Raw genomic sequence first — 12912 nt, forward strand, 5'->3', positions numbered from 1 at the left:
TTTCCTTATAGAAATAATACTCTGGGTGAGAAGGAGTAGAGAGGAGGCCTTGCCAGCCTTTGGAGTGACAAAGGATGGGGCACTCACTCCAGGGCCTGCCTGTGCTGTGAAGAAGGAGCTGGTCCAGGACAATCTCTCCCCACCCCCATCCCAAACCCCCCCGCCAGCCCTACTCTGGGTTTTTCAAGACTGTGTGGTTGCCAGCAGCCGATTCCAAATAATTTAGACCTCCATTGCAGTTTATGCTTTGAAGCCAAAGTTTAAGGGAAACAAAGAATTTGGAAGCATATTTTATTAAATGTTTCTTGAAGACATTTCAAGAGAAAACCACTTGTAAAGAAATTATTTCTTTGCTCTTCATACTTCTTTCGACTAATAAGTGCCTGTCCACCTTATGAGATTACTGTTAGCATGCAGCATCCAATAATGTGTGTGTGTGTGTGTGTGTGTGTGTGTGTGTGAGAGAGAGAGAGAGAGAGAGAGAGAGAGAGAGAGAGAGAGAGAGAGGTTTGTTGACTGCTGGTCCTTCCCTAACTACATCCTCTCCATTTCTCTGTCCTTCCAAGCTCAGCCTCCAGTTCAAAGTCAGCTCCACCTTCTTCAGCTGCTCTAGCCCTTTTGTTTCATTTCAGAGGAAATGAAAGGTGGCATGATTTTCATTGCAACAGAGTCAGTCCCCAATATGACAAATTAACCTTAAAGACACAGTTGGAACAGGAGCAGAGTGAAACATTTCTGCTCAAACCTCATGTGATTTAAGCTGATGAGAGCCACTGAAAGAGCCAAGCTGCTCCCAGAAGGTTTGGATAAGAGGGACAAATTAACCCGGGTAAGCACAAGTAATATGCTTTAGAGGAAACATTAAGCACACTATCAGCCCGGAATGGCTTGTTAACTCTGGTGGATCAGGTGATCAGGGAGCAGGTGCAGCACAGAAAAGGTGTGGTGGGTAGAGAGGCTGGACCACTGTAAGCTGGCTAAGGGACTGCATGGGGACCACATAGGGCCACTAACCATGGACAGGACTGAGGAGTTTCCTGGGAGGTGGAACTTTGAATACTAAAATGATAAAAGTCTTGGGCAAACCAGGAGGAGTTGTTCACACTGTAAGACCACAAAGGCTCTATTTCTGACACAATCTGTGATGAACAAGGCTTATAACTTCTCTGCACCTATTTCCATTGTTCATGTGGATTATCCTGTGTTCCTTTCCTAAGGAGGAATTCTTCTCCCTCATCAAACATCACTAAATTGCATACCTCAACACCAGAGCAAAGATACACTGGTGGTGTTGTTTAAAAAAATATTTTTATTGATTTTAGAGAAGAAGGGAGAGAGATATAGAAACCTCAATGATGAGAAAGAACCACACTGGGATTTAGCCCACAATCTGGGCATGTGCCCTGACTGGGAATAGAACTGTGTCCTTCTGGTTCATAGGTCGACATTCAACCACTAAGCCATGCCAACTGGGCACCTGGTGTTGTGTTGTTGGTTTTTAAATATATATATATTTTATTGATTTTTTTACAGAGAGGAAGGGAGATGGATAGAGATCTAGAAATGTCGATGAGAGAGAAACATCAATCAGCTGCTTCCTGCACACACCCCACTGGGGATGTGTCCACAACCAGTGTACATGCCCTTGACTGGAATCAAACCTTTCAATCCGCAGGCCGCCGCTCTATCCACTGAACCAAACCAGTTTCGGCATGTTGTTGTTTTTTTAATTTGAGGGAAAACACAGAAATATAGGACACTTATGAGCAATTAGGTTCCAAAATAAGTTAGAATCTTGTTGTCAGTCAATGGCAGGACTTGGAGGTGTGAAAGAAAGCTGAAGTCATGAGATTCAATGAGGTCTCTTGTGGGTGGAAGTGAAGGCAGAAGAAAGGGAGAAGAAGCTAGTTCAAAGCAGCTCATCTGGATACTATTTCCAGAAAGAAGTCCATGCTGGGAAAATCTGTGGACAGAATCCAAGAAAATTGCCAAATTGGAATACAAGTAACTGCGAGGAGAGCAGTTTTGTCCAGAAACTAAGGGAAACGCAGGACCTTAAAAGGACCCAGCTTTTCCAAGGGGCTAGAACAGCTGAAGAAGGTGGAGCTGACTTTGAACTGGAGGCTGAGCTTGGAAGGACAGAGAAATCGAGAGGATGTAGCTAGGGAAGGACCAGCAGGTAAAGAGGTGAGATGGAGGAGATGGAACTTGTTTGCATTCTGAGTGGAGTGCCATGAAACTGTGCACTTGGAACTTCTCAAATCTGTTTGGTGTGTATGCTGAGATCTCCTTGAAGTGCAGGTTCCTAACTGGGCAATTAATTATGGCTAACCACTGCAACAAGCATGCAGAAGGAACCTGTGAAAGAGAAGAATGAAGTCTCACCTTAATTTGAGGCAGTATGGTGCTCTCTATAAATGCAGTCATTACTCAGAGAAGGGACTCAGGGTCTCGGATAAGCACACAGGCTTCCCCTGGCCGTTGAAATACGATCCAAAAGAAGGAAGGATGGCATGCCAGGTAAGGGAGACAGCCAAAATGAAGCTATGGGATATGCTTATTTAAAAAAAAGTAGAGGAAGCTGGTTGAGAAGTCAATGATAATTGAAGTAGAATTTGACAATGTTTCCCAGACTTTAACTTCACGAAACTTATTGAAAATGGTAATTATAGTGTGGGGTGAATGGAGCCAACCTAAAAGCATCAGGCTCTGCCACGTGAACTTAATTGAGACACGTCAGTGTATATGGCCCATTGGTTGATAAAGCTCTAGAATAACAAGTGAGGAATCCGGTATTAAAGGCCCTGACTGAAGTAAACCAAATAGACATTCAGACTTGATTTGTTAGGACGCAGAAAACCAATGTCAAAACTTGAACAGAAAAAACTCAAAATGTTCAAAATGGTACTTTAAGGAAAATGCTATGACCACATCATCTGAGATGGCTTAAAGAGTTAGGTGATAGCTTGAGAATGAAGGAAGGAAAATATTTTAATAATAAAAGATGAAATAGTACTTTGTGCAATTAGTGATTCTGTTGAGGTACTTCTGATCACTGAATATTACTGAAACAATCATTTTTAAAAGATCGAAATACATTTTCAGATTTTTAAAAAATGTATTTTTATTGAGTTCAGAGAAGGAGGGAGAGGGAGAGAGATAGAAACATCAATGATGAGGGAGAATCATTGATTGGCTGCTTCCTGCACACCCCACACTGGAGATAGAGCCCACAACCTGGGCATGTGCCCTGACTGGGAATTGAAATAAAATCCTGGTCAATGTTCAACCATTGAGCCACACTAGTCAAGCTGAAATACATTAAAAATAAAAAGTATAAGCAACATTTTCTTCTGATTTTGGTTTAGATGATGATGATAATGATATTACCATTCAAAGTATTCTATTGTCAACTAAAAAAAAACCCCATTCATTTAGTCTGAGTAAGTGAAACATGGAATTTAAAACTGTTTCCTACCACATAGAAGGCACTAAGCTAGACACTAGGAAAACAATAATGAAAAAGATAGGTGATGTGGAACCCCTAATCTTAGCAGACAACCTGAGCTATAAAACATCCAGGCTTGTTCCAATGTAGTAAGCACTGTGACAGACGCATACATATGGAGGAAGACACAAAGAATTCTAAAGTGGGGTTAGGAGTGGGGGTGTGGATTTTTTTTTTTTTGATCTCTTACCTGGATGAGGGATGAATATGACCAAATAGACAGAGAAGGGAAAAGCATGAGCAAATAAAGCGTGAGCTTATAGGTATGAAGTTGCACCACTGTATCCTTTCAAGGTGAGTAGATTGGTGCTACTAGTGGAATAGCTGAGCAGGCAGGTGCATGGGGCACTGGAGGGGCCAGGGCGAGTGATAGGAGATGAGAATGGAAAAGAGTAGCATCCTATCTCTCTGAATGGAGCATAGCTTTCCTTTTCTTTCTTTTTTAAAATTTTATTTTATTGTTTAAAGTATTGTATTACAAATAGTAGCACATATAAGAGCATAGCTTTTCTACCAGTCTCTCCTAGAGAGGCAGTGTGTGTGATCAGCGTGGGCTCTGGAGCCTCAGAACTGGGAACCAAGTCCCCGTCCTGCCATTGCTAGCTGAGTAACCTAAGGCAGATTGTTTAATCTCCCCATCTGTAAAATATGGGCGACAGTATGGTCCCTGTACAGTCTTTGTGATGATTGAATGAGTTGATGCATGTAAAGCACTTAGAAGTTGAAAGTCAGCTATTCTCATTAACATAATCCGGAACAACGTGATTATTTTAGTTCTTATGTTAGGAAAATGCAGTTTTAAGTGTGAATTTTTTAAAAATATATATTTTATTGATTTTTCACAGAGAGGGACAGAGAGTTAGAAACATCGATGAGAGAGAAACATCGATCAGCTGCCTCCTGCACACCCCCTTACTGGGGATATGCCCCAACCAAGGTACATGCCCTTGACTGGAATCGAACCTGGGATCCTTCAGTCCACAGACCGATGCTCTATCCACTGAGCCAAACCGGTTCCAGCGTTAAGTATGAATTTTTCTTACCCATAGGTGTATATCCTACATGCCTTCACAGGGTCTGTGTGTGGAGAAATTCGCAGAATTTAGAGATAGCTTTCTCTAAAATATCTTACAAGGATACTCAGCCACAATAGTACCTGAGAATCTATCACTAGCAGGTTCTTTATAAAATGTGCATACTCTAGGAAGAGAGAACATTTTTTTTTTTTTTTTTTTTTTTTAGCTATAAGCATCTCAGTGTGAATTAATTTACCTCAGTAGGCAGGAAGGACAGGGCTGAGCCAAAGAAATGCAATGTTAGACAGGTGAGAGAGAAGGTTCTAGCTTAGAAGGTTGTCCATTGGAAGGGTGGAGTCTTCGCTTTGAGATCTAGGGATCGTTTTGGTATTAAGAAGGGGAAAGGGGAAATGAGTTGAAGAGGAGAACGGCCCAGAGGAGAAGAGAGAGTATTTAATATTTAATAAAATTAGAGTTTATTTAGTATTGCTCAGGGTAAACCTTGTTAATGAAAAGTTGCTGAAATGGTTTAAATAAACCTGCAGTCTGCTCTGGCCATTGTGGCTCAGTGGTAGAGCGTCGGCCCGCGCACCCACAGTGTAGGGTTCGATTCCAGTCAAGAGCATGTGTCTGGGTTGTGGGCTCGATCTCAGGGCATGTGTTGGAGACAAACAATCAATGTGTCTCTCTCACATCAGTATTTATCTTTCTCTCCCTCCCTCCCTCCCTTCCAGTTTCTCTAAAAATAAATGGGGGAAATATCCCCTGGTGAGGGTTAACAACAACAACAAATTAAGTAAAACTGCAGTCAAGCCATAATTGTTTGGCCCAATTTGTCTGAAAAATATTAAGGTTATAAGCCCTAATACATTTTATATAAAATGTTTACTGATACTAACATACAAGAAAAAAACAGTTTAATATATATATATATATAATGTTTACATATCTATTTCCCTTTTTATTTGAAGTAAAAGCTGACAATGGAATTCATGATTCTCTTGGGATGCTAATTTTTAAAAAAAATATACTTTAGTGATTTTTTACAGAGAGAAAGGGAGGAGAATAGAGAGTTAGAAACATGGATGAGAAACATCAATCAGCTGCCTCCTGCACACCCCCTGCTAGGGATGTGCCTACAACCAAGGTATGGAACCTGCGACCCTTCAGTTGGCAGGCCGACGTTTTATCCACTGAGCCAAACCGTTAGTGCTTGGGGTGCTCATTTCTAGGCGGCAACTGTTTTTATGATGTGGGGTGCCTGTGCCAAATCATTGCACATTTACAGCCCTGCTGATGGGGTTTCCCCCTAGAGAGGACATAGTTCACTGGAGCTTTACTGCAGACACCAGCCCAGGCAGGTAAATGTTTTTATAATTGCCACGAGGAGTAAGAGAGGGCCCAGGGGTTCTTTCTCTGCCCTGGAGAGCTCCTCCCTTGTTACAATTTAATTTGTTGTGTGCCTGTGGACCAGATGGGGGTGGAATTAACCCTGCTAAGGTGTGGTGGTTAGATTGTTTTAAAATGTCTGGAGACTCCAAGGAAATGTGAGAGGTCCCATTTCTTTTTCAAAGGACCGTCCTTTTGTGGTTCAAATGTGGGCTTTTGAAACTGAAACTATAACACCTGTCGCTATAGGGTGTGGGGGAGTCTGTTTTCCTTTTCCTCCTATTGGGGTGTTACGTGAATGTCTTGACTTAATTAATGTTGGTGTTTTGGTAAACATGGCTCTAAGGTAGCAAGATTAGGAGACTAGAAGCTACTTAGTCATTGAGGGGAAGTCCTTGCATTCTACATATTGTGAGCCCTGAAGAACCGGCCTGGCCGATCTTCCTGCTCCAGTCCACCAGAGCATTCACACGGCCCGCCTGAAGTGTTGTAGAAGTAAACTGTAGGAAAAAACCTCAGGAGGCGGCTTACGTGGGGCGAGGACAAAAAAAAATATAAACCGAACACATATACTAAGCTGCGTGTGATGTTGTTCCCTGAAGAAGTTAGCCCCAGTGCAGTTTCTTTTTCATTGTAGGTACTGAATTATCTTGAAACTGAATGTGCCCCAGTGGTAAAAGGAAGTTAAAAAAGATAAGCCCCCTCATTCTCCCAGGGGAAAGAAAAAAACAAAAACAAAAACACATCTACATTTGGAACACGATGTCTTGCTCTTTTTTTGCTTCGCTTTCAGAAAAGTCTAATGAGGTTGGAGCCAGTCAAGAAAATAGCTGAAATAATCAAAATTAGGGCTTCTATGTCCCTTCTATCAGGACCTACTTAAATGGCAAAGACGGCAGCCTAAACAGTAGGATTATGTTATGGGTGAATTTGTCCCCCTAAAATTTATATATTGAAGTCCTCACCCTCAGTAGCCAGAATGTGACTACCTTTGGAAATAGGGCCTTGACAAAGGCACTCAACTAAGTGCTATGGGGCCATTAGAGTGGGTCCTTGTCCAATGTGACTGGCGTTCTTATAAAGAGAGATTAGAACACAGAGAGAGACGGACACCGGGCACATGCACACACAGAGATGGAGAAGATGATCACTGACAAGCCAATGAGAGAGGTCTCAGGAGAAACCACCCTGCCAACACCTTGATCTCAGACTTCTAGCCTTCAGAACTGTGAGAAAACAAATTTCTGTTGTTTAAGTCACCCAGCCCATGCTATTTTGTGATGGTAGCCCTAGAAAACTAAGATATGGACAGATGAGAACAGACAGGGACAAATGGTAAAGAATTATGAAGGGTCTAGAAAAGGATGTGATTATCTCAAGATACCCTCAGGTTTCTTAAAGTAGCGTCTGTATACTACCTATATCAAAAACACTTATGATGCTTTTTTAAAAAGCAGGTCCCCAGGCCCCTCTGGACCTTGAGTTTTAAAATGAAGCCCAAGAATCTGTCTTTTCCATAAGACACCCCAAGTGATTTTTTTCCCCCCACACTAAAGTGTGTGTGAGACCCACTGTGCAAGGTCCTGCCCAACCTCTGGCTCTTTCCTGGGCCTACCTGGCTGGCACTAATTCCATCTCAGCAAGTGCTGGTGTGCCTGGCCCTCTGGCAGACGCTCTGTGGTCCAGGAACCAGGTATACATTCCATCGCAGATTATATCTCTGCAGGTGTCGGCCAGTGTTTATCAGCATGTGGAGAATGCTGGATAGGATGGACCAAATGGAATCGTTAGGGGAGTTTACTCTTGGTTCTTAGAAAAAATATGTGCCTCACCTAGCTTTTTAAATAATAATTTATGGTATATATAATATTCCTATCATGAACTCTATTTAAAAGATATTACCTCGGCACCTAAATTCTCAGAGGGAATACAGGCAATAGAAACAGCATATCTAACGTTTGCTATCCATCAGTAGAACTTACATGGAAATTTCTCTGACAGGGCCTGGTGGTTTTTTTAAGCCCTGTACAGTAAATATAATATTAGTGAAATAGAGCAATAACATATACAAATAAATAATAATAAATGGAAAGGCATCTAGTAAATTACTGCAGCCAGGCTCTGTGCTTTCAGGTATTCATTTCCAAAGGGAATGGAAATGGAAAGTGTTTTTTTTTTCAGATAGCATAAGGTGAATTTTCTTTCCCTCACCAAAGAGAACTGGAGCTACAGAAAGAGAGAAATAGTTGAGAACCCAAAGCAAACACAATGACAAACGTTTTCAAAGTAGGCAGGATGGGTGACATTTTGATTTAAATATGACAGTTCCCTAGGAAATTGTAAAACCTGCCCCCTTCCTCCTTTACAAATGTGGCTGCAGGCCCTAATTGGCTTGGCTCAGTGGATAGAGCGTCAGCCTGCAGACTGAAAAGCCCCAGGTTCGATTCAGGTCAAGGACATGTATTTGGTTGTGGGCACATCCCCAGCAGGGGGTGTGCAGGAGGCAGCTGGTTGATGTTTCTCTCTCATTGATGTTTCCAACTCTCTTTCCCTCTCCCTTCCTCTCTGTGACCAATAAAACATATTAAAAAAACAAAACACAAATGTGACTGCAGGCTACAACAAACTTTTATACGTTTATTTACTTATTTAAAAATATCTTTTTATTGACTTCAGAGAGGAAGAGAGGGGGAGAGATAAACATCAACGATAAGAATCATTGACTGCTGCCTCTCCCACGCCCCCTATTGGGGGACGAGCCCCCAACTTGGGCAGGTGCCCTGAGGGGAAATGGAACCACGACTTCCTGGTTCATAGGTCAACGCTGCTCCGCCACTGAGACACGCTGGTCAGGGCCACACGTTTATTTTTTGTTTATTTTTTAACTGAAAGATAGGCCATGGGCGAATGTCCCGGCGGGCAGGTCTTCGGGCTAGTTCTCTGAGTCACTTTGGGCGGCCCAGCCTGGATACAGAAGGCGGCCGGGGCCACCTGTCCAGGGGGTACCTGTGGCCCAGCATGTTGATGGCTTAGTGGCAGGCGCTGCCTGAAGGCTGCTCCCTCCGCGGCTAACGGCGTGTTCGGCATGTTCGTGTCTCTGTAGAGCCTCCTCATTCCCATGAATTCCTTTTTTCTGGGCGGGCGGGCGGGGATGGGAGGATGAATGGCGAATGGCAGTTGTGTTACGGGGTGCTTTCCAGAAACAAGGATTCTGGCACTGGGAACACATTGATTTTAAAACTCTAGACCTTCATCGTCTGGAGAGGATCAGCAGAAAAGCCCTGAGAGCCTTTGAGTTTCCCTTAGGCCCGAGGAGAGAGAGAGGGCGCGTCCCCTCCCCAAGGAGACAGACAGCCTCCCTCCCCCGGGCTGGGCCGTGGCCGTGGCCGCGGTGCGAGGAGCCCTAACAATGGGCGGCGGCGGCGGGCCGGGCTGAGGGGGCTCCTTCCTTCTCCTCCGTCCCGGCCTCGGCCTGAGGCCAGGCAGCCCCGCGGGCCTTGACCCTGGGGCCGGCGGGCTCGGGGGGCGGCGGCGGCGCCTTCATTAGAGGGCGCTCTGGGGGCGGCGGCGGCGGCGGAGGAGGAGGCGCCGCAGTCCGGCTCCCGCCGCTTCCTCCCGCCTCCCTCCCTCCCTCCCTGCCAGCCGGCGAGCGCGATCGGGCCGCGGGGACCGAGGCTCCGCGCCGCCGCCGCCGCCGCCTCCTTCCGCCGGCCGCGCCGCCGGCCATGCATTCTTCCGGCTCCCGCGGCGCCCGCAGCCCGCGTGGGGGCTCGGCCGGCCCGAGGTAACCGGGCTCGGCGGGGCAGGCCCGGGGCTGCGGCGGCGGTGCCGGGCCCGGGGAGGACGGAGAGAGAGAAGGGGTGTCGTGCGGCGGGGAGGCGGCGGCGGCACGAGGGACTCAGGGCGCGGTAGGCCCCGAGGAGGAGGCGGGAGCGCGGGGCGTCCGCCCGCCCGCCTCCCCGGGACCCGCCCCGGTGACAGGTCCGGCCTCTGAGTCCCCGCCGTGTCCCTCTGTCCGCAGGCAGCCGCCAGGGCAGTAGGGCGCCCGCTCGCGCCGCGCCGGGGCCGCCGCCGCCGCCGTGTCCATGACCGCGACCCCTCGTCCGGGGACACACGCCGCCTCCGCCGCCGCCAACGCCGGTGCCCGGCCCCGCGCGCCCCCGCGCCCGCCGGCCGCGCACGCCGAGGTGAGCCGTCCGCCCCGCCGCCCGACCGCGTCCCCGTCCCCGTCCCCGGCCCCGGCCCCGGCCCCGACCGCGTCCCCGTCCCCGACCGCGTCCCCGTCCCCGTCCCCGACCGCGTCCCCGTCCCCGTCCCCGTCCCCGCCCGCGGAAACTGCTGCGGCTCCACCCGCCGGCCGGCCGGGCGCAGCCGCCCCAGCTCCCGCTTCTCCTCACATCCTCCCCGGCTCCCGGCCCGCTCCGCTCGCAGGCGGCTTCATCCCCTTCATCCCTGTCCCCTCGCCTTAGCCTCCTCCTGGCTGTGGCTCCCCATTCCCCTTCTCCTCCTCCTCCTCCCCCCGTCCTTCCTCCTTTCCGCTTTATGACTAACCCTCCTTTCTTCCTCTCACCTTTCTGCCCTTTTCTGGGTAATCCCCTTCTCCCCCTTTCTTAACCAGGAAAACAAAAGCCCCCTTTGCGCCAAGGAGCATTTTTTTTTTTAAATTTATTTATTTATTTTTTTTAGCGGAACTGGTGTTGCTAACGCGAGGGACCTTGGGCAGGACTGAATCTGTGCATGAATGGGACTGGAGAGGAGGGGGTACCAGGTTCCCGGGATCTGGGCGATCTGATTGAGGGGGTGTCAGCCTTCTGGCCCCTCGTGTCCTCGGTTTTGGAGACACCCAGGGGTGTCTGAAGCCAGTGGGGCTGTTCGGCGGCATTCCCCTTCGCTCCGTGTATTGTGACATACCCGGCGCCTCCGTGCACAGCTCCCTTGACCTTGTGCGGCTCCTCCTCCCTCTCTCTCCCTCTCTCTCTCTCTGTCCCCCCTCTGGAATTTCCCGGAGAGATCACCGGAGGTAACTTAGATCCCTGCTTTTCTTTTTTTGTTATTTTTGTGCCGGAGACGATTTCTTATGTTGGTGGGACTTAGGTAGATGTGTTTGAACCCATGTGCCTTTTTTTTTTTAATGCATTTTTTTTTTTTTTCCTTTCACCCCAGAAAGACAGGACGGACTCCCATGTGAGAATGGCTGTGACTTTGGAACAAGCCCCGTGGCTGGGCTGGATCCTGGTGAAAGCCCTGATGAGGTTTGCCTTCATGGTTGCCAACAACCTGGTTGCAATTTCATCCTACGTCTTCTATGTGATCGTGCTCCAGCCCCTCCGCGTGCTGGACAGGAAGAGCTTCTGGTACATCGAAGGGATCATGTACAAATGGCTCCTGGGCATGGTGGCTTCCTGGGGATGGTATGCCGGGTATACAGGTAAGCGTGAGAACGTATGTCATGTTCTTGCTTCGTTCAGGGGCCATGATTAAATATATATATATATGTGTTATACTTTGGGTGGACGAGGTTTTTCTATGCTTTGACTATTGAAAAATAAGTAGAAAACATAATCATGAGGGATTTTTTTTTTCTCTTTAGAATCCCAATTAATAAGGATGTTTTCAGAAGTATAATTTCGTAACTATAGGTTGATGAATTCCTTCAATGACATGTTATTTATGGGATTGACATTTAGTAAAACCGGTCTGCGAAAGCTCTCTCAGAGAAATAGGAGTGGGTTCATAGAGCATTGGAAGGCTTATCATATGAAGAGGGAAGATATTTAGTTCATAAACAGTGGGAAAAGGACTGAGCTATATTTGCATGAAGATAGTTTAATGTTTTTTTTCCTACATTTAATGTAATATTGTGCTGTTCATATTTTAAGCCAAACAAAAAAATGACCCGTTTCTCTTATGTATGTTTCTTTTGCTTCCTAGAATCTCTGTTTTAGCTCATACATCTGTATTAGAATATTAAATGTAAAGGTTAAGGTTAACTTATGTTAAGCTCATTTATCTTCTGAATGAAAAAAAATAAGCACATTTTCATTTCTGCCTTTACATTTTGGGAAGCAGGGCCAGTGCTGTTCTGAAGTGGACTTTTCGAGAACTAGAAGGGAAGTAGGCTTGGTTTTCTGTCTTGAGGCCTTTCTTATGTGCTTTGAGAACTTGTGCCTCACTGATGAAAATTCTGGATTGTATAGTATGTTGATTGCACTTTCTTCCCCCTGATGATGACAAAAAGCATTGAGGTTTCTTAGCACTCGCCTCAGACTATTGAGGCTTTTAGATTTTTATAACTGATGGGCTCCTGTAGATGGTGTGGGTCAGTGGGATCTGGAAGAATCTTAGGAGAGGGAGGAAGGTGCTCTCAGGCTCCAACAGCACAGCTGTTCCCCATTTTAAATGCTCTGTCTCCTTCTTTCCTGCCCAGGCTGCACCTGCAGATTTTGTCTTAGACACGTGAGAAAAGGACTGAGCACCCAGCTTTTATGGAGTCTGGCAGACTCCTGCTAGGTCAGAGTGCTCTCAGTTGCCCCAGATGAGGCCTTTTCTCATCCTGGCAATGCCATTTATGGTCCTGAGAACCCCAAAGTCCCTGGGTATTTACTGCATGCATTGCTTCCTTGTCATGTGTCCTGTTGAGATCCTAATGCTTTTTGGATGTAGCAGGTAAGCTTTTATAGGACCTTGTGGTAGCAGTAGAGGCGATAGACAAAAAATGAAGTTCTCATCTGTAGTGCTGAATATTTACCTGAGCCACACTGCTGTTCTAGAATGGCTTTGCTGTATAGAGTTTGTGCTTCCCCAGATATCCTATGTGCTACTAGTGGCTTTGTTCTTTGTATGATATACTTCCGTTGCTTTTTAAAAATGAATCGATCGTGTTTTTAGATGTAAATTCTAGACGTTCATTCTACTTAAACACGATGAAATTATTGAAATGCTTGTGCTTGTGTGTGCGGTATATTTGTGTATAAGTGTTAGCATGTTGAGAAACTGAAA

General features: G+C 46.4%; 1 protein-coding gene across 5 annotated transcripts in view; it reads left to right on the forward strand.

The window, feature by feature from the left end:
• Window positions 1-12912, forward strand: part of LPGAT1 (lysophosphatidylglycerol acyltransferase 1) — a 246955-nt gene that overhangs the window by 177405 nt on the left and 56638 nt on the right. Inside the window, exons 1-3 of one of the 5 annotated variants that reach the window (XM_084865559.1) lie at window positions 9542-9697; window positions 9935-10100; window positions 11077-11341. In XM_084865559.1, coding sequence (XP_084721685.1) covers window positions 9999-10100; window positions 11077-11341 — 367 coding nt within the window. In that variant the 5' untranslated portion in view covers window positions 9542-9697; window positions 9935-9998. Of the gene's footprint in view, window positions 1-9291; window positions 10101-11076; window positions 11342-12912 lie in introns of those variants that run through there. The other 4 variants (XM_084865560.1, XM_084865562.1, XM_084865558.1 and 1 more) reach the window with 4 other exon arrangements.

The sequence above is a fragment of the Pipistrellus hanaki genome (assembly GCF_964339955.1).
Source record: "Pipistrellus hanaki genome assembly, chromosome: 18".
In the NCBI taxonomy this organism is placed as follows: domain Eukaryota; kingdom Metazoa; phylum Chordata; class Mammalia; order Chiroptera; family Vespertilionidae; genus Pipistrellus; species Pipistrellus hanaki.